The 24,869-nt window shown below is 36.9% G+C and overlaps 1 protein-coding gene across 6 annotated transcripts in view; it reads right to left on the bottom strand.

The window, feature by feature from the left end:
- The window catches only part of ZNF148 (zinc finger protein 148), a 124,240-nt gene that overhangs the window by 16,621 nt on the left and 82,750 nt on the right, over nucleotides 1-24,869 (bottom strand). For all 6 annotated transcript variants that reach the window (XM_047734774.1, XM_047734815.1, XM_047734784.1 and 3 more), the window contains 2 exons: nucleotides 20,906-21,029; nucleotides 19,441-19,524 (listed from right to left, as the gene is read on the bottom strand). In XM_047734774.1, the coding sequence (XP_047590730.1) occupies nucleotides 19,441-19,524; nucleotides 20,906-21,029 (208 nt within the window). The remainder of the gene's footprint in view (nucleotides 1-19,440; nucleotides 19,525-20,905; nucleotides 21,030-24,869) is intronic.

Below are 24,869 nucleotides of genomic sequence, written 5' to 3'. Positions count from 1 at the left end.
TCACTGACATGGGAAAGGAACATAACTGAACTTTTAGGCAAAAAACCCAGATATAGTGTGAGAATTAGTGAAATTTCAAGCAGCATATCTTTTCTGAGTTCAGCTGTCAATTAAATAAAGACAACAAACAAGCATCACAGTTCTAGGAACAGAGCATGAAGTAGTCCACCTAAAGTACTCTATTAATTTTTAAAGTGTTATCTTAAAAATGCAGGTGAAAAAAACACATTCCAATCTAGAACACCTGTCTAATTTTGTCTTCAAGCTTAACATTTTACTGAGCACCTGCTATGTGCCAAGCATTTGCTGGACACTCTTACACTTAAATCAACTCTATTCTTGTCAATTAAGTACATTATCCACATTTGCCAGGCTAGGAAACTTTTGCCCAAAGCCATGGTACTAATAAATCAGGCCCAGGAACAAATCCTGGTGGCACTGTGTCAAGTCCAGAAAAGCCTTATCAGCAATAAATGTATCTACCTAATGGTTTATCTCAGAGCAATCCCAAACTGTGGACCAATAATACAGCAAGTTGTATACCAGACTTTCATCAATTCATTTAATAAGTACTAAGTGTCTGTCACTGTTTGGAAATGACAGAAGAACATGAGTGGTTGCAACCTAGGTCTTCTTGTTTTGTTTTGTTCCCCCATACACATACTATCTGGCTATCTGGTAAGTTTTTACAAAGGAATACACCTTTAAAGGCATCACCACAATCAAGAGGATGTATTTATCTAAAACCACAAAGTTTCTTGTTACTCTGTAAAACCCCTTCCTCTCACCCTTCTGTCATTCCATTCCCCCTTCTCAGGCAACCAAGTATCTGGTGTCAATCCCTATAGTGTATGTTAATTATTATTATGAGTATTTTCAAACATACACAAAAAGTAGAGAATATAAAGAGTACGCATGTACCCATCCCCAGCTTTAATAATTACCAACACTCAATTTTATCTAATTTATCCCATTAGCAAGCAAACTTTTTACTGGAGTACAAAAGTCACAGAGAAAATAATCATAATCATAGCTCACTGAATTTTCACAAAGTCCACTGACTCATTTAACCAGCACCCATAAGCAAGAAATAGAACATTACTAGCATTTTCTAAGCACCTCATGCAGTCTCCCTGATCACTAATCTCTCAAAGATAACTACTATCTAGACTCCTAACACCAAAGATTAGTCTTCCCTTTTAATAAACTGTAATGGAAATCTTAAAGTATACAAGAAAGTACTCAGAAGATACCCTTATCATATTCTAAAAACAGATTTAATGAGAATATACCTACACAAAATATACAAATATATAAATGCAGTTTAAATGAATTTTCTCGAGGCAAACAAATCTGTGTAAATAGCAACCCACCCAAGAAAGAGAATGAGAACAGAAGCATTTCTACCCCCTCTCCATCAATAACCACTATCTTGATTCCTAGTGCAAATTCACTTTGCCATGTTTATGAATTTCAAATGAATGGAGTCACAGAGTATGTATTCTTTTGTATCTGGCTTTGTATACTTAGCATTATGCTTTTAAGATTTATCCACAATATCATGTTTAGTATTCCCTCATATGAGTGTACTTGGGATTTACTGATTCAATCCTTGATGGAATTTTGGGCTATCAATAGCAATGCTGCTTTAACATTCTTGTACTTGTCTCTTGGGGAATATATGTACATTATAGAAGCATTTAAAAAAAACTAGGAGTGAAAAAGACAAATTGTAGTGTTTATATATTTGCAGCCTTGGCAGATACAGTATACTAGAGATTGAACGTCCCAATTTTCATACCTGCCAGCAGTATATATGGGTTCCTAGCGATCCACATCCTTCTAAGTACTTGGTACAGTGTGCATTTTAGCCATTCTGGGGTGTGTTCAAATGGTATCAAATTGCAATCTTAAGTAATCTTCCTTATGGCTATGAAATAGAGTATCCTTTCCTGTGTTTTCTAATCATCTGGATATCCTTTTTGTGTGTTAAGTGACTGCTCAAGAGTTCTCCCCACTCCTCTATTAGCTTGTCTTTTCCACGGTAGTTTAGCAGTAGATTAGTAGTTCTGTACATGTCAGGCTTAGTTTTCACTTCCTTTTTAAAAAAATTGTTATGTTAGTCACCATACAGTACATCATTAGTCTCTGATGTAGTGTTCCAATGTTCACTGTTTGCTTATAACGCCCAGTGCTGCATGCAATCTGTGTCCTCCTTAATACCCATCCATCCCCCCACCCTGCTCCCTTCTAAAACTCTCCATTTGTTTCCCGGACTCCATTTGTTTTTTTGTTTTTTTTTTTTAAGATTTATTTGACAGACAGAGACACAGTGAGAGAAGGAACACAAGCAGGGGGAGTGGGAGAGGGAGAAGCAGGCTAACCGCTGAGCAGGGAACCTGATACATAGCTCGATCCCAGGACCCTTCTAATCATAGCTCACTGAATTGACTTGAGCTGAAGGCAGATGCTTAACCAACTGTGCCACCCAAGCACCCCCAGTTTTCACTTTCTTAATGGAATCTTTAATGAACAGAGAGTCTTAAAATTAATGTAACTCAATTTGTCTATTTTTTCTATCATGACTAATACTTTCTATAACCCAGCTGAAAAAGGTTATAGTCGTCTTTTTCCCCCCTCTGTGATATTTTCTAGTGATAGCTTCTATTTCACTAACCTTCTCTTTCATTATCTCTATTCTTCCATTAAGCCTATGTTAGGTATAGCCTGTACATCAATTATTTTTTCAGTTCTAGAATTTCCATTTTCTTTTTTGATGGATTGCAATTTTCTGGTAAAATTCTCCACGTTTTTGCCTACTTTCTACGATTTTCTTAAAACTTATTAGCCACAGTTTAAAATGTAAAGTCCTGGGGTGCCTGGGTGGTTTAGTCAGTTAAATGTCTGCCTTCAGCTCAGGTCATGATCCCAGGTTTCTGGGATCAAGTCCCACATCAAGTGCCCCGCTCAGCGATTAGCCTGCTTTCCCTCTCCCTCTGCCTGCTGCTTCCCTTTTTTGTGCTCTCTCTGTGTCAAATAAATAATAAATAAAATCTTTTTAAAAATAAGTGAAATTTGAAGCCCTTTTCAACTAACTCTTACTATCTCAGGCACCCAAGAGACTGTTTTTATTGTCTCTATTTTTCCTCTTAACTTTCTGTGATTCTGTCCTATTATTTGGTATGCACTGAATGCAAAACACTATGCATGAAAAACTGTAGAAGCTCTGGATGATATTAATGTCTCTTAAAGAGGGTTCACCCTTTCTTCTGAGCACTTATGTAGGGGTTGAGAACTTAAATCCTCAAATGGATTAGGCCAGTCTGAGATGGGGTTATTTTATAGCAAGCCCAAGATTCTGGCTTTTCAAAATAAGAAATGCTTCTTCTCTTCCCATTTCCCGTCAACTATCAAAAAATGGCCAGTGACAAGCAAACTGCCTGACTGCTTTAAAACTTAGTAGCAACTACAATACTTCTACAATAGTACTTCTAAAATTTTATATAATCTGTTCTAATAGTACCAAGTCCCTATGAATTTCATTATGGACTTTTAGATTATTCACTGTGAATGAGGATCATTGCTTACTGAGATTGTGCCATTCATTTAATACATAATGTGTTAATATCATTTTAATTGTTGCAAAGCATGAATCTGCCAAATTACATTCTATATATTAGAATAAGTACAAATAAATTACATGTTAAAAATATTTTCCAAAGGAAATTTATTTTCCCTATGCTGTAAATTAAATTCTATTAGTGCTTCAGTCTGGTATTAAACACTGATGTGAAATTCAGTTTAACCAGTTTTTTAGATAATAGAGGTTATGTAAGAACACTAATCTTACCCAATGAATATAAAAAAGTATTCATATTATTTGAAATATTTAATAAAACTTATGTTTCATATAATAGGCAAAAAAATGAAGCCTAATATTTCTACCAAATTTTAGTTTGGATTTCTGCATATTTCAGAAAATAACTAATATAGATTCATTATCATTTTACTTTTTATTTTATATTTACACTTAGAAATATAAATTTAATACTGTATATAAAAATGAAATTAAATCTAACATTACTTTGGAAAATACCAAGAGGTCTTTCAAGAAAACAATGATTTTTCTATTAATTGAAAAAAACAAGTTTATGGGAGAAAAAACTACATATCACATATCTGATATTAAGTAAGTACATAAAGAACACTCAAAACTCGCAATAAAAATAAACAATCCAGGGACCCCTGGGTGGCTCAGTTGGTTAAGCCGCTGCCTTCGGCTCAGGTCATGATCCCAGAGTCCTGGGATCGAGTCCCGCATCAGGCTCTCTGCTCGGCGAGAAGCCTGCTTCCCTCTCTCTCTCTCTCTGCCTGCCTCTCCGTCTACTTGTGATCTCTCTCTGTCAAATAAATAAATAAAATCTTAAAAAAAAAAAAAATAAACAATCCAACTTTTTTAATGGGCAAAAGAATCAAAGAGATACTTAACCACCTCCAAATACATATATTTACATGCAGATGGCAAATAAGCACATAAAAAGATGCTCAACATGTTTGCTCCTTAATGAAATGCAAGTTAAAACCACAATGAGAGACAAGTACACACCTGCTAGAATGACTAAAATGAAATGTGATGATGACAAGTGCTGTCAAGGATACAGATGAAATGGAAGGCTCTTAAATTACTATAGAAGGCAAAACGTATAGTCACTTGGGAAAACAGTTTAGTGGCTTCTTATAAAAGCTAAGCATACACTTAACGATATGACCCACAATTCCACTTCCGGGTGGTTTCCCAAGTGAAGTGAAAGTATATTCACTAAACAGCCACGCAAATTCTTATAGCAAATGTTTACAGAAGCTTCATTCATAAGCACCAAAAACTAGAAAACCACCGAACTATACTTCAATTGGAGAATGAATGAACCAACTGTGGTATATCCATACAACAGAAAAATGTTCAGAAATAAAAAAGAATGAAATACTGATACATTAACAACATGGAGGACTTTCAAATGCACTACAGTAAGTGGAAGAAGTCAGACTCAAAGGTTACCACCCATATCGTTTATAGGATATTCTGAAACAGGTAAAGAATGGGAGTTGGGGAGGGGTTAACCTTAGAAAGATATGGAGGAATTTTGGGGAGTGATGGGAATTGTTCTCTATCTTTTTTTTCTTTTTAGAGACCAAGAGCACAAGAGGGGGGGTGAGCAGAAGGAGGCAGAAAATCTTAAGCAGCCTCCACACCTAGCATGCCTAGCATGCACGGAGCCAAACATGGGGCTCAATCGTAAAACCCTGAGTTGAAAATAACAGTCAGATGCTTTAACCTACTGAGCCACCCAGGCACCCCACCCTTTTTAAGTAGGCTCCATGCCCAGCGTGGAGCCTAATGCACGACTTGAACTCATGACCCTGAAATCAAGACCTGAGCTGAGATCAAGAGTCGGACATTTCACCAACGAGCCAGGCAGGCACTCCCTGTTCTGTAGCTTGATTGTGGTGGTGCTTACACAAATGTATATGTTTATACATTCGTATACATAGTGGATACACTAAAAATAGTAAAGTTTATTGTATGTAAATTGTACCTTAGTTTAAAATAATTTAAAAAAGAAGTCTGAAGTCAAGAAAACATACTTCCCTTAAGATGAAAAAGGTAATGAAAATTTAAACATCTAAATGAGTATCTGTATAAAACATTAGAAAAATTCCAAGCTATTTTGCAAAATAAAATAAATCACTATTATTAACCCATCTTCCTCCAAAAGATCAAAACTTTCCAACTCATTGATGAAAACACTGGTACTAGGAACTAACTCTGAAGTTCTCTTTTGATTATTTTGATTTTCTCAGTGAAACAATAATCAGGCAATCAGCTGAAAGTGAGAGGGCAAGAGGAAATGTTGGAAGTTTATGAAAAGGAGAAGGTATGAACTATTCGTTTGAGAGAAAGGTAGTCAAGCTTTTTTGGTAAAAGATCGGATAGTGAATATTTTAGGCTTTCAAAGTCCTATAATCTCTGTTACAACTACTCAACTCTGTTACTCGTAGGGAGAAAACAGCTACTAATATTCTGTAAAGGAATGGATATGGCTATGTTTCAATACAATTTTAATTATAATTAACAGGAAGCAGGTGAAACTGCCCCCTGGGCTGAAATATGGACCCCATCTAGATGACTGGACTAAGGAACGACGTGCTTTCCTGCAGGCATTAAGGGTCCTGCTTAACATTTAAGGTGACCCTAATTCAGCGTAGCTTTCTATTTTATTCCAGAGATTGAGGAAGTTAAATTTCCCTAGTTGTGATTTAGCCGAGTATTATATATGAGAGAGAGAGCAAAAAGCGTTAAGTGTAAGCAAGAGAGTGGTTACGATAAATGAGGACAGAATTTAAACTGAAGAGGAAAGAGATGATGAGGAAAAGGAATGCTAGTGAAAAGGAGGTAGAATCACTGGATTATAGGTCCTAGTAGAGACAAAAGGCTGTTAAAAACTAAGTACAAGAAGGCATCAGCAGAAATGAAAGGAGGCAGTGCTTGGAAAATGAGAAACAAATCAGGAAGAGATTAAGGTTTGGTAGCCACTAGCCTAAGGTATGACCAAGGGTGAAGCAGAATGAATGACAAGATCGTCAACAAAGCAGAGGTCTAAGAGCTGAGAGTAGGACATTCAAAGAATAAATTTTGACAGTAGTCAGCAAACTTGTCTATAAAGAGCAAAAAAGAGCCAGACAGTAAATATATTAAGCTTTGTGGGTAAAGAGGTAAAATCAAGGATATTGCATATATACTTGTATACCAAAAGAGAAAACAACTTTCACATATTCTTACTGATGATATTCAACACATCGTGATGGTAATAATGATAATAACAGAATATAACTTTGGCCACACAGATGTACTAATGATAAGACTGGAATTATTCTTTATGGGAGGACATAGCATATCACTGAATTGGGGTTCAAAGTTAGTGTTTCCTAACATCAAAGTTGATTACAAATGTTTATCTGCTAATGCTGATCTGTAATGAGATTTTACATATTCTTTAAAACTGTTTGTCACAAAAATTCTGACACTAATCCAGAAAAATATAATTTTAATTAAAGTGTCATTCATCACTTGGAAGGCATTTATAGAATTCTATTAGATTCTTTTCTTGATATTTGCCTTTTGCATGCCATTACACTGCAGATTAATTACTTCCTACTGAAGAGGAGGTAGAATTACGGTTTAATGGTGGCGAAATATGAAAATTTCTTTTGCACTGACATCAAGGTCTAAAATCTGATGAAAATACAGTTCAAGGTTGGAAAACGTTATCTACCCCATATGTGTGTGGGAATGGAGATTTTGCTTCTTGTAACTTTTAACAATATAGCAAGTGTATAAAGCAGTATTTTGTGATTCAACATTAGCAGCTGTCAAAACAACTTTACAATATAAGTTTAACTATAAGCATTGCTTTCCCCTCATAGTATTAGGTTTAATTAACTAAGAAACATTTTCAAATCTTCAGTAAAAGCTTATTTCCAAAGCCATTTTCCAGTGTTTTATAAAATAGTGGTTGACAGTAGTTCTTCTCCTTCTGAAAAACTCCCAATGAAACTTGGCCAATTCTAACATATTAAACCGCTGTGTAGTCAGTAAGTCAGGATATTCACTTCTGTATCAGACAAAAATTCATGGGAGCAATAATGGTTAAATCCATTAGACCAACAGATTACTGCTGACACTACTGGTTCATGGACACATAATAAATTCAAATGTTTTCCACAAAGTACTGCTCATGTAATACAATGAATAGCCCATAAACTTTAAATGTTTTACATTTTCTCAAGCTTTGTAAATTAGTCCAACTGAACATTTTCAGCTCTACACATACTTCTCGTGATCACCATCAGCTGTTAACACATCTTAGTGGAGTCCACTTTGGATTACATACTGAAATAACGTTTTCCCATGCATTCTTTTTAAGGAAATAAAACTATCCTTATTGAGATTTAATTCACATACCATGCAATTCAACCATTTAAAGTGTATTACTCCATTTTGAAAATATTCTTGCCTATAGTTGTTCCACAAAGGCTAATTCTTCAGTCACTTGAAACCTGGCATCGTCTCCTTGAATAAATAACAACTGGGTAGTATTGGTAACATCTGTCAACTCATCAAGAGCCAAGGAAACCATTTGAAATTACTTGCCTTGTTTTTTGACTACTGATGTTGCTCCATGTAGGATTTCATTTGAAAACCATGGTACCATAATAAAAGTTCAAAAGCCATTAGCCTTTACTACTTTCACTGTTAGTTGCTGCCATTTAAACTGCTATTAAATTTCATCTATCCTTATTCTTCCTTAAAATATACTTCATAGCCATTTCATTCAATTTCTAGTCTTAATGCCTTGTTCAAAAGTTCGGCCCTCATTACTTTGCCAGAGGATGATAGTGGTATTCCTAAGAAATCTCATTATAAAAGCAATTGTTGCAATAAGAGAGGAAAAAAAGAAAGACTGGGATTAGTTTCAGAAGTTACTTCCCTACAGGGGAAAAGAAACTTTAATAGCTAAGTAATTAATCTAAAACCCGAACACTGCTAAGCAAATAAATCCAGACTGTTAAAAGAAGCAGCAGCTTCAACTTTCTTTTTTTTTTTTTTTTTTAAGATTTTATTTATTTATTTATTTGACAGAGAGAAACCACAAGTAAGCAGAGAGGCAGGCAGAGAGAGAGGAGGAAGCAGGCTCCCCGCTGAGCAGAAAGCCCGATGCGGGGCTCGAACCCAGGACCTGGGATCATGACCTGAGCCGAAGGCAGCGGCCTAACCCACTGAGCCACCCAGGCGCCCCTAGCTTCAACTTTCAATTCAGCGTTGTAATGCTTTAATGTAAACTTGGTTTGTACACAATATTCAGGCACATATTTACCATTCAAGAACTGTCATCCGAAATGTAAAGGCGATGTAAATATAACAGCTTGGAAATACAAAATATCACATGCAATACATGGGAAGAAATGACCAAAAATCCTATTGTTCTGCTAAAATAGTCTGTTACCATTGTCTATTTCTTGGCTACAATCTTACTCTTTTTAATATCATAAAAAACCTATATAACACCAGTTAGCCGCTGAGCAAATTCTCCTTCTAAATAATAATCTAGAAGTCTCAATGATTAAGCAGAACATCAAAAAATGTTTTCAGTAGGTAACTTCTACCCCCACTTCCTGTAACAATCATTCTCTTCTCCATCCCTGCTTAACATCTCATCTCCTTAATAAAAGCCCCTCAAATGTCTCCTGCCTAATCCCTAATTTTTTATGCCCATGCCTTCTGCAAAAGGAAAACCTTTGTATTTTTCACTGAATCCTAACATTTTATTAATACCTTTCAGTTCCAGGTTCCCATGAGCCCATCCTCCATTTCCTCCCAAATCTCACATTAGAAAAATAAAACGTCTCAACAGGCAGATTTTTCTGCGAGATAAAAGTTAGACCTCAAAACTCCAGAGTCAACACTAATCAGACTCCATGCCCCTCCCCCTCTATCCAATGATACAGAACTAAAAGGCGAGGCAGACAAGAACATACCTAACTGAATTTTAAGGATGAAGACAGTTCTTCCATTATATAAGCATAACAGGCCTATATATAGAATACTATGTAGCTTCAAACAACAGCAATATGAACTGCTCTTTTTGTGCTGGTATTCATTTTATTTTTCACAACTGTATTTGTCTTTTTAAATTTTAAGTAATTAATGTGGGGCACCTGGGTGGCTCAGTCCATTAAGCGTCTGCCCTCAGCTCAGGTCATGATCCCAGGGTCCTGGGACTGAACCCCACATCAGGCTCCCATAGCAGAGTCTGCTTTCTCCCTCTCCTCCCATCCCTCTCCCCACCTGCTTGCTCACACCCTCTCTCTCAAATAAATAAAATCTTTTAAGAAAAAAATCTAGAGTGCCTGGGTGGCTCAGTTGGTTGGGCAACTGCCTTTGGCTCAGGTCATGATCCTGGAGTCCTGGGATCGAGTCCTGCATCAGGCTCCCTGCTCTGCTCAATGAGGACTCTGCTTCTCCCTCTGACCCTCCCCCGTCTCGTGCTCTCTCTCTCTCTCATTCTCTCTCTCAAATAAATAAATAAAATCTTTTTTAAAAAACTATAATCAAGTTAATTCCCCAAGGTAATTAAAAGTTAACTGAATATATTTTCTAGAATAATTAAAAATGTGCACTGAAAGTTCTTGCTTAGCAATTATTCTTTATGTGCCCTTAGAAAGTCAAAATCAAAACAGATAATGAAATGTAGGTAAGGAAGAATCAGTTAATTCCTGTAAAGAATTTACAGGAAAAAAAAAATTACAGACAGATGAAAATAGATGGGGGAGGGGGAATCAATAAACTTCTAGTTAATTTGTCTATCAACTTCTTTACACAGCTGTGAGGAAGAGACAATAGCGAGTCCTATAAGAAATAAAGAGTAGCAAGTACTTCCATCAATAATCAGTAGCACAAACAGCATAAAAGCAGCAAAGGAGATGAAGCTGGAGAGAAATAACTATATTAGGATGTCAATCCTATCACAGTTGCTTAACAGTATCATGAAGTTAGACTCTCCAAAAGATCTACAGAAGAGTAAAGTTATAAAATATGTAGAAGCAGTTACTATCATTGTGGCTGCTTTCAAAGAACGTCAAAACACTTCCATAAAATTCAAATCAGAATTGAAAATGATTACATTTAAGAATTTTTGAAGAACAGAAACTCTTCAGAGATAACAACTAAGGATCTTCAAAGTATTCAGAAAAATAAGAATGAGTGAACTTGATAAGTAAATTTAGATTGCCTTAAATATTCTAAATCCTATTTCTTCATCCTGTGTCCCAGACAGTACATTTTGTCAGTCACTCTTCCACCAAAGGCCCAAATAAATATATGAATTCTGAAACTATGTGTCATTCAAAGTCTGTCAAATGAAAAACTTATTAACAACAAAAAAATTTAGTCAGCCAGTCCAGACATCTGAAAACTTAATGAATTCAAGATGTGAAAGGCATAAGTGTTGGTCATCCACTCAACTGGGTTCTGGAATAATAAGCAGCTGTCATCAAAAAGACAGCTTCAAATATTGGAGCATCTTTAAGGTCTCCACGTGCTTGAATTCAAGGAAGTAATTGGGTATTTTTCCAAAAGAACTTGTAAAAAAACCCCAAAGCATCAGATCTAGATTCAACTGTCTTAATGCTTTATGTTCTGTCAAGTGTGAAATAATTGGGGGTACAAGGGGTTAGGGAAAAACTCACATTAAAGGAAGACAAACTAACAAGTGAAAAAGTAACTTGCCTTGTTCTAGACAAACCACATTTTCTAAACTAACTGAAAATGATTTAAAAACAAACAAACAAACAAACAAAACTGAGAAACTGCTCCCAGAAGTAACTTTAAAAAATTCAGGAAATGCTATGTGTTAACTCAAATGCGGGGAGTCCCTTTTCGGCTCTTTTCCTGAAAATTAGTGCATCCTATACCATTCAAAAATAAAGAGGATCAAAGTCCAAAAAACATTAACTTTGTTTTACTCTAATACTCAGTGGTTTCCAAGTTTTGCCTACTTCTCACAAACTGGTCAAAACTGAAGCAATATTACATTTCTTGAAGCTTAACAGTGTTGCTTTGTTTAAAAAAACTTTTATTAATATCTGAAAGTAAACTTGATTAATAAACTTGTTATTTTCTGAATTATTCTTTATATTAACTATAGTTAACAAAAAGGAAACACATTCATTGAACTTCCAGTTTTCTTCACAAACCAGTAATATTCTTCCAATATGGCATTTAAGTGCTGATATTTTATAATTTTATAATGCTTACTGGATTATAAATAAATGGCACTTCTTAACTTGGCATCAAAATCTGATAATATGATTCTAAAATCAAGCTTTCTAGTCTTATCTCCTCATCTCCACTCAACCCCCCCACCCCCACCTTCTCTGCTCTACTCAGAATGGTCATTTACACATTGTCTTGCCTCTGTTTACTCCTTATCAGGTGAAATCCGCTCTTACTCCTACAACCATAGACTTCATTTCAGGCAGGCATACCCAATTACCTGCAAGCTCTAAGTCCAAGTCCGGGAGAAGTTCCACTCTTCCCTCAACAAAATAAAACCTCCATGTTTGAAACCAAAAGTTTTGGGGTGCCTGGGTAGCTCAATCACCCAACTCCTGATCTTAGGTTCCTGAGATCAAGCCTTGCAATTGGGACACAGGCTGGGCATGAAGCCTGCTTAAGATTCTCTCTCTGCCTCTGCCCCTCTCTTCCACCCTCTCTCTCCCTCTCTTAAAACAAACAAACAAACAAACAAACAAACAGTTTTGTCGACTCTAAATTTTCTTGGTGCTGATCTACCCTTTCAATAACATACTGGTTAGGGCATGAGATCTTCGAAGACCTGGACTGTGTCATTAACCAGATGCACACATTGGGGCAAGTACTTAATCATTTTGACCTTTAGTTTCCTTATCTGTAAAAAAAAAAGAAAGAAGAAGAAGAAGAAGTAACAGTCCCCTCTCCTCACAGGACTAATGTAAGGATAACGTGAGATAACTTATATACTGTGTTTAATTCAGTGGTTGGCACCAAAAAGGTACTCAAATTTATTTGACAGTATCATTACGTTGATGAAACTGAATTTTTAGTAATTTCTAGCTTTTTAACTAACTTCAAAGTATATGCCTCCTTCTGGTTTTTTTAACTTAGCATATGTGACACACTGCTTGTTATCCTGTTATCCAGCATCTGCAATGGTCCTGATACCTGTCAGATTTTTAATTAGCTACTCTCTCTGGGTTGCTGAATTCATCAGCTGCATATCTGCTTACTTATACTTGCCCAAACATTCGCAACTTCAGTACACCCCCAATTTTTCTCCTGGTCCTGGCTTCATCATGCTTCTGTTCTACCACCTATACTTCCATGATGACACTTAACCGCCATGTAACACAGGGACTACAAAGTCTAAACCGAACCTCACAGGACCATTTAAGTTCTACGTCTTCCATGAGGCCACCAATCTGAATCCTCACTGATCTATTCCAACTGGACACCTAAGCACAGGTTGTCTGTACTATTGTACAGAATGTGTCCAATTGTGAGTCATGTCACTCACATGTTCTTCATTCAACAATGATACATATGTAAGAATGAATCCACTTCAAGAAATTCCCCATTTGTTAAACTAGAGACTTGTCAAAACAAACGATAGGGGCGCCTGGGAGGCTCAGTCAGTTAAGCATCTGCCTTCAGCTCAGGTCATGATTCCAGAGTCCTGGGATGGAGGCCCATGTCAGGCCCTATGCTCAGCAGGGAGTCTGCTTCTTTCTCTCCCACTCCCCCTGCTTTTGCTCACTCTCTCTGTCAAATAAATAAATAAAATCTTGGGCGCCTGGGTGGCTCAGTGGGTTAAAGCCTCTGCCTTCGGCTCAGGTCATGATCCCAGGGTCCTGGGATCGAGCCCAGCACCCGGCTCTCTGCTCAGCAGGAAGCCTGCTTCCCTTCCTCTGTCTGCCTCCCTCTCTGCCTACCTGTGACCTCTGTCAAATAAATACATAAAATCTTTAAATAAATAAATAAATAAAATCTTTTAAAAAAAAAGATAAACTTTTTTTTAACTACAGACACTAAGAACTACCAAAAAACTTTCATATGGATTTCAGGAGAAGGGGTACTCAAGTACACAAAATATATACACAACTGAAAACCAGGCAACTTTCCTTATACCCTCTGGTTCTCCGTATTTCAGTACTAATGCATAATGTCAGTTATGTGTGTGTGTGTGTGTGTGTGTGTGTGTGTGTGTGTGTGTGTGTGTGTTTACATGTACAGGTGAGGGTGTATGATTTCTTCTACATCTTTACTGAGATACTTTGTTAAACAGTGTTAGGCTTTTATATGTATTTTATATGTAATCAAATCATTTCACGTGAATTACCAACAGATTTGCAGAGGAAAAAATAATGTGGTTTCTGAATGCTTTGTTAAACCAGAGAATGTCAGTCACAGCAATCTGTAGTTCCCTGGTTAATCTTTCCTGGCAAGGTCTGGCCATGCCAGCGCTAGCCAGCCTCAGCAGTCAGAATGCCAGCAGTTCCTGGTGCAGGCGACATGCTCCGCAGCAGGAACAGTATTCAGTGCCTTCGTCTCCATAAATAAGATACACTCTAACTAGGTCTGGAACATTTTCTTTCAGAAAGACCTATTAAAGCTCATAAACTACAGATTCAACTAACGAGAGGAAAACTGTTACATTTTATTCATAACTGAACTATAACGAAGGAAATACAGTATTGAGCTAACTTAGTCATGGGTGAATCAACATTTTTTTTTTTTAAAGATTTTATTTATTTATTTGACAGAGAGAGATCACAAGTAGACAGAGAGGCAGGCAGAGAGAGAGAGAGAGAGAGAGGGAAGCAGGCTCCCCGCTGAGCAGAGAGCCCGATGCGGGCCTCGATCCCAGGACCCTGAGATCATGACCCGAGCTGAAGGCAGCGGCTTAACCCACTGAGCCACCCAGGCGCCCCAACATTCTTAACTCCACCCCACTAGCCCAACTGGTTTAAAAAAAAAAAAAAGCTACTGTTCAGCTTTTTTAACATGGTTGTGAATAAAAGTCACAGTCAAGAGGAAAAGAAGATCAACATGTTTTCAGGGGTCAAGTGTTAACTTGGGCAACAGGTTTTCCAGTGTTTCTTCTTGTATTTGTATATACACAATTGTATGCATTAAGATAGTTCTTAAGAGGGGCACCTGGGTGGCTCAGTGGGTTAAAAAGCCTCTGCCTTTGGCTCAGGCCATGATCCCGGAGTCCTGGGCTCTTTGCTCAGCAGGGAACCTGCTTCTCTTCCTCTCTCCCTCCCTCTCTCTCTGCCTGCCTCTCTGCCTAATTGTGATCTCTGTCCGTCAAATAAAAAATAATAAATCTTTGAAAAACAAAACAAAACAAAAAGATAGTTCTTAAGACAGTTCTTAAGGCTTCAGTAGCCTTTTAAAAAAAAGGGGGGTTGGGGGCAGAAACTAATGAATATAGATTAACTCTGAATGATTTGGTTTATTTTCAAAATACTTTTTATTTTGGGGAGCAAGATCTTTCTATAAAATCTTACCTATATACAAAAATGATTCATAACATTTTTACTACTAAAATAAAAAATTGTGAAAACTGCCACACTATAAAATACAATCATAATTTGCTAAAACAGAATATCAAGAGAGGTATTCTGTGGCTTACTATTCACAGGAATTTAGAGAACTAATAAAAAATTAAAATAAAATATTGAAAATTGTATTTCTTTACTTCTCAAACCCAAACTTTCTCTCCCATGGCAGTAAGACTGGTACTTTCTTAGAGTAAAATGGTGACAAAGTGACTAGAAAAAAACACAACCGGGTGTACGTCATTCTAACATGTAGCCTATACATGCATTTGAATATGCAAAGGAAGAAGCACCTTAGATAAAATAAAAAACACCTGATCACATCATAAATCTGCCACTGACAATGAATGTTTGTTTAACCTTGGTATGTACCTGACCCTAAACAAAATGATCAAATAGATTTTTATCTTCAACCTTGGCTTCAAGTCTTCACCTTCTCTCCCATATCCCCAAACATACCATAAGTAAGAGATCTATAATACATTCACAAAAAGATAAAATTTCCCATAATTGCCAAAAACAGCAGTCCCAAGAATATCTATCTGCCCTTTTCAGTGCCTTAGGCTAAAGAAATAAAGCTTTAACCAGAATTTCAGGGATCAGCCTCTGAATGAAAAAAGTACTCTCCCTTAAAGTGACATTTTATAGGCTAAGCCAAATCTTGGAAACATAATTAAGTGATAACCTTGTCCAGGCTGAGTTTTAAAACTTTCTATTTGAGGGGCGCCTGGGTGGCTCAGTGGGTTAAGCCGCTGCCTTCGGCTCGGGTCATGATCTCGGGGTCCTGGGATCGAGCCTCGCGTCGGGCTCTCTGCTCGGCAGGGAGCCTGCTTCCTCCTCTCTCTCTGCCTGCTTGTGATCTCTCTCTGTCAAATAAATAAATAAAATCTTTAAAAAAAAAAAAAAAACTTTCTATTTGAAAACCAAATCAGACTAGGTTCTTGGTTTTTAAGTCACAGATTTCTTGATTGGTGGCAAAAGTAGCCAAGCAGGTAATGATTTTTAATCACGTTGCAAATGGTGAGAGTACAGGCTTAAGTGTTGGGGAGACTGGAGGAGACAGTATAATAAGACCTAAAACAATGAGGGAGGTTGTAAGGAAAGTGGGGTCTGTAAGAACTAGCAGTTCTCACAGACAGGACCTTTGAGGATGGGTTCATAAGTGACTCATTATGAGGATGGGTTCATAAGTGACTCATTACCTTCTTGACAATTTAAAAATGGATAAACATACGCAAAGTCTCTTTTACAGCTCTAACTATTGTGATGCATTCTTCTAAACTAAGAACCTACAGAGAGAAAGCCATGACATGGGCAAACTTCAGAACACTACCCACCCCTCCAAAAATGAAAGCCATTTAAAATGTGGAAAGAACAGTAAGGGACAGAGTAATAAACGGTGGAGAACATATATTCGGTTCCAAATACATACTCCCCTTGGTTACAAGACAAAAATACACTACTGTCTTCACAAAGAGTCCACAGAAGGAACCAAGAAAATGAAGAAGGATAATCAATTTCCTTTATATCAGTTCCACCTGGGGCACTGAGGTGGTATGAGCAGTGTAGCAAAACTGAGCCTCTCTTCGAAAGAACTTTTCTCTGTTAAGGAACCACAGTGACTGTTTTGCCCTGGTTCCTCTCAATTTCTTTTCTTCTAACTGTATTCTCCATATCATGAGAACATCAGCCTACCAGCCTTTCCCTCCATCCCTTTTACATATTGCTAAACCCAATTATGGTTTAGTGGCATAGCAAGAAAAACTCAAAAAGGCCAAAAGAACTCATGCTTCTAGTCCCATTCTGCAGTTAATGATTTCACATGTGTATCTGGACTCACAGAGTTAGGCTGGAATCTCACTTAGCTCCATCATATATATGCGAGATTATATATAAATTTAGAAAAGTTTCTCAACTTTTTGTGTGCTTATTATTTCTCTATCTAAAAAGTGGGAATAGTAATGGCCCCTCTCTTTCAAGATTAATGTAAGAACTAAATGAGATATTTACTAAATATCTAGCACAATATCTGGTCTTATTAAATTCTAACTATTAACTACTAATTATAACCTGTTTAAAGTCCAAGGACCCCCTTAGCCTAGCACAGTTGTTTTTCCAGTAAGATTACAGATTTGTGACCAGCACATTAAAAAAGAATTTATTAGAACAACAGAAAATACAGAGTGCAATTAAGGGGAAGTACTGTTTCAAAAATCTTTTTTGTCAGATACACACACACACACACTCTCTCTCTCCTTCTCTCACTCACACACACATGCTGTCTTTCTCTCAACTAAGCCTCCTGCAGTTTCCCTGTGTTGCCTTCCCTATGTAACCTTCAATAGCTAACACAGCTGGCTCTTGCTCAAGGGCACAAGAGCATGTTCTGTAAAACTCTACAACAGGGACACCTGGGTGGCTCAGCGGGTTAAGCCTCTGCCTTTGGCTCAGGTCATGATCTCAGAGTTCTAGGATCGAGCCCCACATCAGGCTCTCTGCTCAGCAGTGAACCTGCTTCCTCCTCTCTCTGTCTGCCTCTCTGCCTACTTGTGATCTCTCTCTCTGTCAAAAAAAAAAAAAAAAAAAAAAGAATATGTTTAAAACTCTACAACATTTATCAGGCTGTGCTTGTTTCTATGTACGTCCCTCCCATTAGAATATAAATTACAAGGAAACTTCTTTTTTATCTCTGTATTGTTGACACCTGAAAAATACTGAAGGCTCAGTAATATTTTTTTAATAAGTAAATCATCAAAATCTAATCGGTATTAAAAACATACAAAAATTTTTAACCACTTAATCACTATCTGATCAGGTTTTATTACTGTATAGAAATATAAATTTAGCTGTAGGTCTCCTAAAATCAATAAAGTTGTTCTCTCTCCCGAAGTGCCTATTACACTCCCTTCCATCTGGAAGTGATGATACATGTTTACTTAAGAAACTGAAATGGCTGTTGTGCATAACAATCTTTGAAAAGTACAACTTTAGAGCACACAGATGTGCCGCACAGTTGAAGTTGTATTTAAGGAGACCAGCCACATCCATGCTTCTTTGGTAGATGCAAAGAAAGGCATATTACCAGGCAGCAGCTGCTTCTTTTATATGGCAAACTGTCTAGGATCCCCTTTCACGTGCACTGCAGGTACTATGAGAACACATCTAAATAACACTGGGCAGGTTTCTGCTTCGGTACTTAATATAGAAAAATACGAAGAACTTTCATATTTTCAGTATCACCACCATTCTCAATTCTACTTAAATGTAAGAAACAAAGTGATACAAATACACCAACTCTTTTTATTCCATCACAAAAGGCAAAAGACTAGAAATAAGTTCTAAAGAAATTCTCTTCACCATGCTTACAGATATCAAAGTCAAAAGCTGAAAGTCTACTAAATCAAGGCTACATGTAACACTTGGTTTTACACTTGTCAAAAAATAAAATAAGGGCGCCTGGGTGGCTCAGTGGGTTAAGCCGCTGCCTTCGGCTCAGGTCATGATCTCAGGGTCCTGGGATCGAGTCCCGCATCGGGCTCTCTGCTCGGCAGGGAGCCTGCTTCCCTCTCTCTCTCTCTCTGCCTGCCCCTCTGTCTACTTGTGATCTCTCTCTGTCAAATCAATAAATAAAATCTTTAAAAAAATAAATAAATAAATAAAAGCAAATAATTGTTTGCTCTAAAAAGAGACTTAACTTTTTAAGGTATGGGTTCCGTTAAAGTGATCTTCCGAAATACTTGTTTCTGAATCATTAACAACTTAACTGAAAAACTGGAAGTCTCCAATTCATCACTCTCTTAACACAGCAAGCTACATACATGACACAGTAAGGAACGAAGAGCGGCGTCTGTGTCTTGGGGCTCAGGCACCACTTTGCTTCCTCCCCAGACTGATGAGTAAGAACGATCATTGTACCTAACCCTGAACTTGTTAAACATCTTAGGAAACAGCTATTTCACAAAAATCTCCTTTTGCCATTTCAAATACATTTTATGTTATTTTATTATAAAACTCTATTTCAAAGTAATTTATTGGGCTTGGACATTAAAGCCAAGTCTTAACAGTTAAGACTGATTTATTCCAAGAAAAAATATGAGCTTTGATACATACTTTTAAGAAACAAAACTGATTAACAGTGGCAACAATTTCCTGCTACTTGTTAAAAATTCTTCCCTATATTTGGAATGGTAATTTTAACAACCCTAGGAAGGGGGCAACACTCACCAGTATGAATCTTCTCATGTCTCTGGAGCAGGTACTTCTGTATGAAACGCATGTCACATTGACTACATTGAAATGGTTTTTCGCCTTAAAATAATTTCACATCCACAAATTAGTTACTGGATAAAACACAGTTTATAGTTACTACTTCTGAGGAAAGATAAATCTTAGAAGCCCAAATTCTGGAAAATTCCAAATTATCCACACAATATATTTATACTGTTCATTAATCTAAAAGAATTTTACTTCCTCGATTTCCCCCCCACAATTATAAAATGCACATTCTCACAATCACACAAAGATGAGATCAAATCCACTCTATATCTGAAAGAAAGAAAGAAAGAAGGAAGGAAGGGAGGAAGGAAGAATGGAAGGAAAGAAGGAAGAAAACAATTTAAAACGATTTAAAAATCAGAAAGCTAAAAAGGACCCTAGGTTATCTACTGTGTCTTAAACAGCTCCTCTCTCCTTTTATCTGAAAGAAGATCCACCCACCTTGGTCTCCATGGCTAACTATCCCTTTATGCCCCTTCAATTATTTTCTCCAGAACCTTCAGAACTTTCAAACATCTTCCCCCTGACTTTCCCACCCCACCCCCAATCTGACCTCTTCAATCATTCCCCCTTCTCTGCTGGAACCTTTCCTTCTAAGTATTCTTGAAGTCTGCTCTATGCAAATAATCTTTCCAGAAATCCTGAAACATTCCCACCTTATTACTTTCTCTCCTTCCTTTTCAACCATACCTTCTTAAGAGTAGTTAACCTCACGTCTCAAATTCTCCACAACCCACTTGTGCTTTAACCCTTACATTCTGCTTTCTTAGAAACTACTTGTGATCTCTTTGCTATTTATTTCAATGGTTTCTTCTCAGTTCTCTATCCCTCTCTATCCTCTCTGAAGATTGTACCATTGCTGATCATATCCTCCCTGAAACTCTTTTTTTAGCTTCTGGGACACTCTATTTCCTACTTCATTAAACCTACCCTACCACTCTATCTTCCCCACCCCACACCCTTTAATTTAACCTACGTGTCTAGTCTGTTTCCCCAAGGATCTGTGATTAGTCTTTAGGTCTGCTCTCTGCAATGTCATGTTATTATCATTTTTTAATATTTGAAACTCATATTTCATAAATCCATATTTCAAACTCTATCTGGATGTCTTGCAGAGGAAAATAAATGTTGATAGGCTTTTAATAATACATTCTTTAACTGTTTCTCTAGCTGAAAAGAACACATTAAGCCAGGTAAGTGTCCAATTAAGACTAACTAATTTTATATATCCCTGCTCATTGTTTTCTCATTTAAAGTTCTTCCCTGGTTTCCTTCTGACATTCTGGCCTATGGAAATCTCTGATTTAAAATACAAGGTTAGCTACAGTCATAGAAATAGATGACATTCACACAAGGTGAAAATAGCAACAACAATAACCTTACTGCCACAAGTCCATTTTAATTGAAGAAATACCTGTATGAATGAAGACATGTCTCTGTAAGTGATAGTTCGTTCTAAAGGCAGCATTGCAGTGCTCACAAACGTGAGATTTAGGGGTTTTCAAACCAAGTGATCCATCCTCATTTATTGTAAGGATCTAGTTTAAAAAAAAAAAAAAGGCAAAAATGAAGTTTTAAAAACATAATACTAACTTACAAAAAAGGCAATGCCTTTTAATGCAAACAATCATCACCAGAAATTATGAAAAGTTTTTTCCTCATTTTGAAAAGGCTGTAAGAATAAGGTTATCATTAACTGTAGGAAAGTACAAGGTGACTCAGAATGGTAAAAATAACTAATAAAACCTCAGAAGCTGGTAAGAAGATCTCAGCACTCTATCCCCTCCTCTCCAAAGGTGATGTCTAACAGAGTCCCTAAGTGTTCTCTGCTGGGGTGAGTATAACTTTACTTTCAATTTCAAATTCTCACATATGCAAGATGAAAGTTTTATGTTTTAGACAGACATGGCTTAAGTATTAATCAATATAGAACTGGTTAAATCCTGGAAAATGAATGCAACTTAATATTATGTAGTTGTAAAATAAAACGAGAAAGCTATAGACCTATATGGAAAAAGCCCAAGGATTTATTAAGTAAAAAATGCAAGGTTTAAATGCAGTACATAATTTTGCAAATTTTTGCATATAAGAAAGTACATACCAAGATACATATTTATTTGTATATGCATAAAAACTATTTAAGAAAGATACACATGAAACACATATAGCGAGTTGTGATGGCTGGGGAACTGGGCAGAAGGGAGATAAAGTGGGAGGGGGACTCCACATTGTTTATACTTTAGAATATACTTATATATTTTAAATACTCTTCTTAATTACATAAATACTTACCTATTACATTTTCTTTCTTTTTGCTGAAGAAGAGAAAAAGCAATCTAAGTTTTTAAGTCATTTAGCATAGAATTTGGAGTCTGGTTCACTCTAGGACCTCTAAGGTTACTTATTCTAGGGTTATTAAACCACCGTTGAACATATTCCTAAAAACATTTATTGGATAAATAAATCAAGAGTGGGTATGGGGAAGGAAGACAGGTGACAAAGAAATCATATCATCCTGGGCTTCCTGAGGTTGAGGATATTATGGGCCTGGTCTGGACAGTGCCAGAGAGAGAAGCTCATCTTTGGGCTTCATGTATTCCAACTTATCAACCATTTGTTCCACATGCAACATTAAACTGTCTCTCTCATTAGACACATGGCAGAGTAAAAATAATAAATGATCTTTTTTTTTTTCATTATTGGGGAGATTAGAAATGACATGGCAGAAGATGATGTGAAGATAAGAAGCAAAGAAAGCCAGTAGGAAATCAGATCACTAGAGCATGGCAAGTAAGAGGGAAACAATACTGGAGGTAGGGGCATACAGTGTAGGAGCTTTGAAACCACATCTCACACAGGGCAGAAAAATCTAGGAAACATCTTGGGAAATATAAGGGCCTGTGAAACTGATTAGGGCTTGTAAACACACAGCAACAACCCCTTTCTCAAACCTAGACAACAGGAGAGGTAAGGGGGGAAAGGCTTTAGTTTTTAAAACATTCTTTTACTTTAAATTCTGGAAGACAACTCAGCCGGTACTGTATGTAAATCAATGGTAATTATTATGCAAATTATACAGGATATGTGGGTTCTGGGCAAACTGCCAATGCGGTCAACAATGCTTCAAAGTCTGTGCACCAGAGTCATACAGAGAAACATTTGGCACAAGAATGGAAGTGGGTGTCACAGTTTCCTGATGAGAGCCAGTGAGAATAGAAAGTTTCATCTCTGGCCAGTCCCTCTAAATGTTTTGACCCCTCCAAGTCACAAAATAACATGCAAGTTAACACTATGCAAAGCAAAACAAAAACGACAAAATCTTTTCTAGGAAGATTCAAAATATTTCTATCATAAAACAAGTAACAAAAAGATGTTAAAAATTTTATATAAAACAGAACTAAAAACAAGATAGCCCCAGGTATTTTTTTCACACATATGTTGATAACAAATAAGAAGATCCAGTGCCAAACACATGGCAACTCAACAGCTTCCCGTGGCATAGCAACTGCAGGGGCGGGTGGGGGGGGGTCCTCTGCGAGGAACGAATCCGGCCCAAGTAACTGACGGGGAAACGAATGTGATCCCTGACTGTACAAAGCCCTCTTATGAAGGGTTAAGGAGTTCTAGGTCATTGTTTTCTGGCACTGAAGGTAAAGCTGCCTTTCACTGTGGATTCAAGCTTTAATTCAAGGTGGATTTTATGGATGAAACAGCATTAACACTGGTTTGTGAATAAGACGACTGAAAAATCTAGCACGTTTATAAGTTCAAAGACAGAAAAATCAAATTCTTAGACATTTTACTATTTCTCTCTCTCTCTTTTTTGGGGGGCAGAATAGCAAACATATTTGTATAAAGGACACTAAGTAAAATCCATCTTGCCTCAGAACAGCAAGTGGCTCTTCCAATCTATAATCTCTTTTAAATATACCCACGTGATTCTGCCAGTTATACCACTATAACCCCAGTGCCCAAAATGGTATCTGGAACATAGTGAGACTCTATAAATTTCTAACATGGCTGTCTGCTACCCATACCAAGCATCCTCATGGCTCACCACTTTATTCTTTTGCAAAATTTTTGCCAAAAGTGATACCTTTCAATTTTTCGAAGTTATTAGTGCCACAGTGACATGGCTATGCAAAGAACAAAGGCCCTTAGTGGAAAAGAAATGGCACATTGCTATAAGCAAAATTTTCTTCCTTGGTATAGATATGGCTTCTGTTCTTGTTCACACCCTTTCAAGATCCTTTGGTGGAATGTGATTTACCAATTAAATGTGTCTGCCTTAGAGATTAGCAGTCTCACTTGCTACTATAACTTGACTGTAAAATATTTTTGCTTTTCTTTTCCCCCTCAATTTAAGAACACTATTACAACTAAAGATTTTAAATTTCAAGGTTTAAATCTTAAGATGCCTGCTATATTACCTGCACATGATTTATCTTGCTTCTTGTCTCTCCTACTCTTGGAGAAATTTGGTATATTATAAAGACCAAGAAATTGGGCTTTATCAAGAGTGGAGAAGTTAACAGTAGTCTAAATAATACTTAACATACTTGATTTTCTTATCTGTTTATAAATTCAAAACAGAATTTTTCAGTAAAAAAATTTCAAAACCAAATGGAATGCCTTAATTAATCTGCTTTCTTAATCTCACGGTCCATTAGATATATTTTTTGATCTGACCCAAATCTGTTCCCAGCTAGGTACTACATATAATAGTTATCTTAAATAATACATCAATTTTCATCAGGCACTAACAAAGCTCTATTAAATTTAGAGATTTTTCACTCCTCAAGGGTCACTGCCACTGAACAACCTAATACCCTTCAGGGAGGAAAAGTTTTGCTGTCTTAAAAGGCAGAAATTAGGGGCGCCTGGGTGGCTCAGTGGGTTAAGCCACTGCCTTCGGCTCAGGTCATGGTCTCGGGGTCCTGGGATCGAGCCCCGCATCGGGCTCTCTGCTCCACAGGGAGCCTGCTTCCCCCTCTCTCTCTGCCTGCTGCTCTGCCTACTTGTGATCTCTCTCTCTCTGTGTCAAATAAATAAATAAAATATATTTTTTTAAAAAGGCAGAAATTATCTTCTCCGTTCTGTTATGTACTATTAAAATTATTAAAGTATACTTTGAGGTAATGGTTATAGGTTTTATCATATATCCCTAAATCAACCTAAATCATCTTCTACACCACCAAACCCAAAAGACAATGTAGAGGAGAGAGTTTAACTTTCGCCTGCATTATGAGTCAGTTCACTGCAATGGGGGTGGGAGGGGTAGAGAATGACATCTTCTAAAATTCTCTTTATTCTTCAAATCAAATTAGAAACAGAATAGTGCCATCCCAAAGACATACAACAAAATAACACAGCTACCA

This window comes from Lutra lutra, chromosome 1 (genome assembly GCF_902655055.1).
Source record: "Lutra lutra chromosome 1, mLutLut1.2, whole genome shotgun sequence".
NCBI classification, from domain to species: Eukaryota; Metazoa; Chordata; class Mammalia; order Carnivora; family Mustelidae; genus Lutra; species Lutra lutra.
Note: the sequence above shows the minus strand (reverse complement) of the source record. Positions and strands in the feature narration are given on the sequence as shown.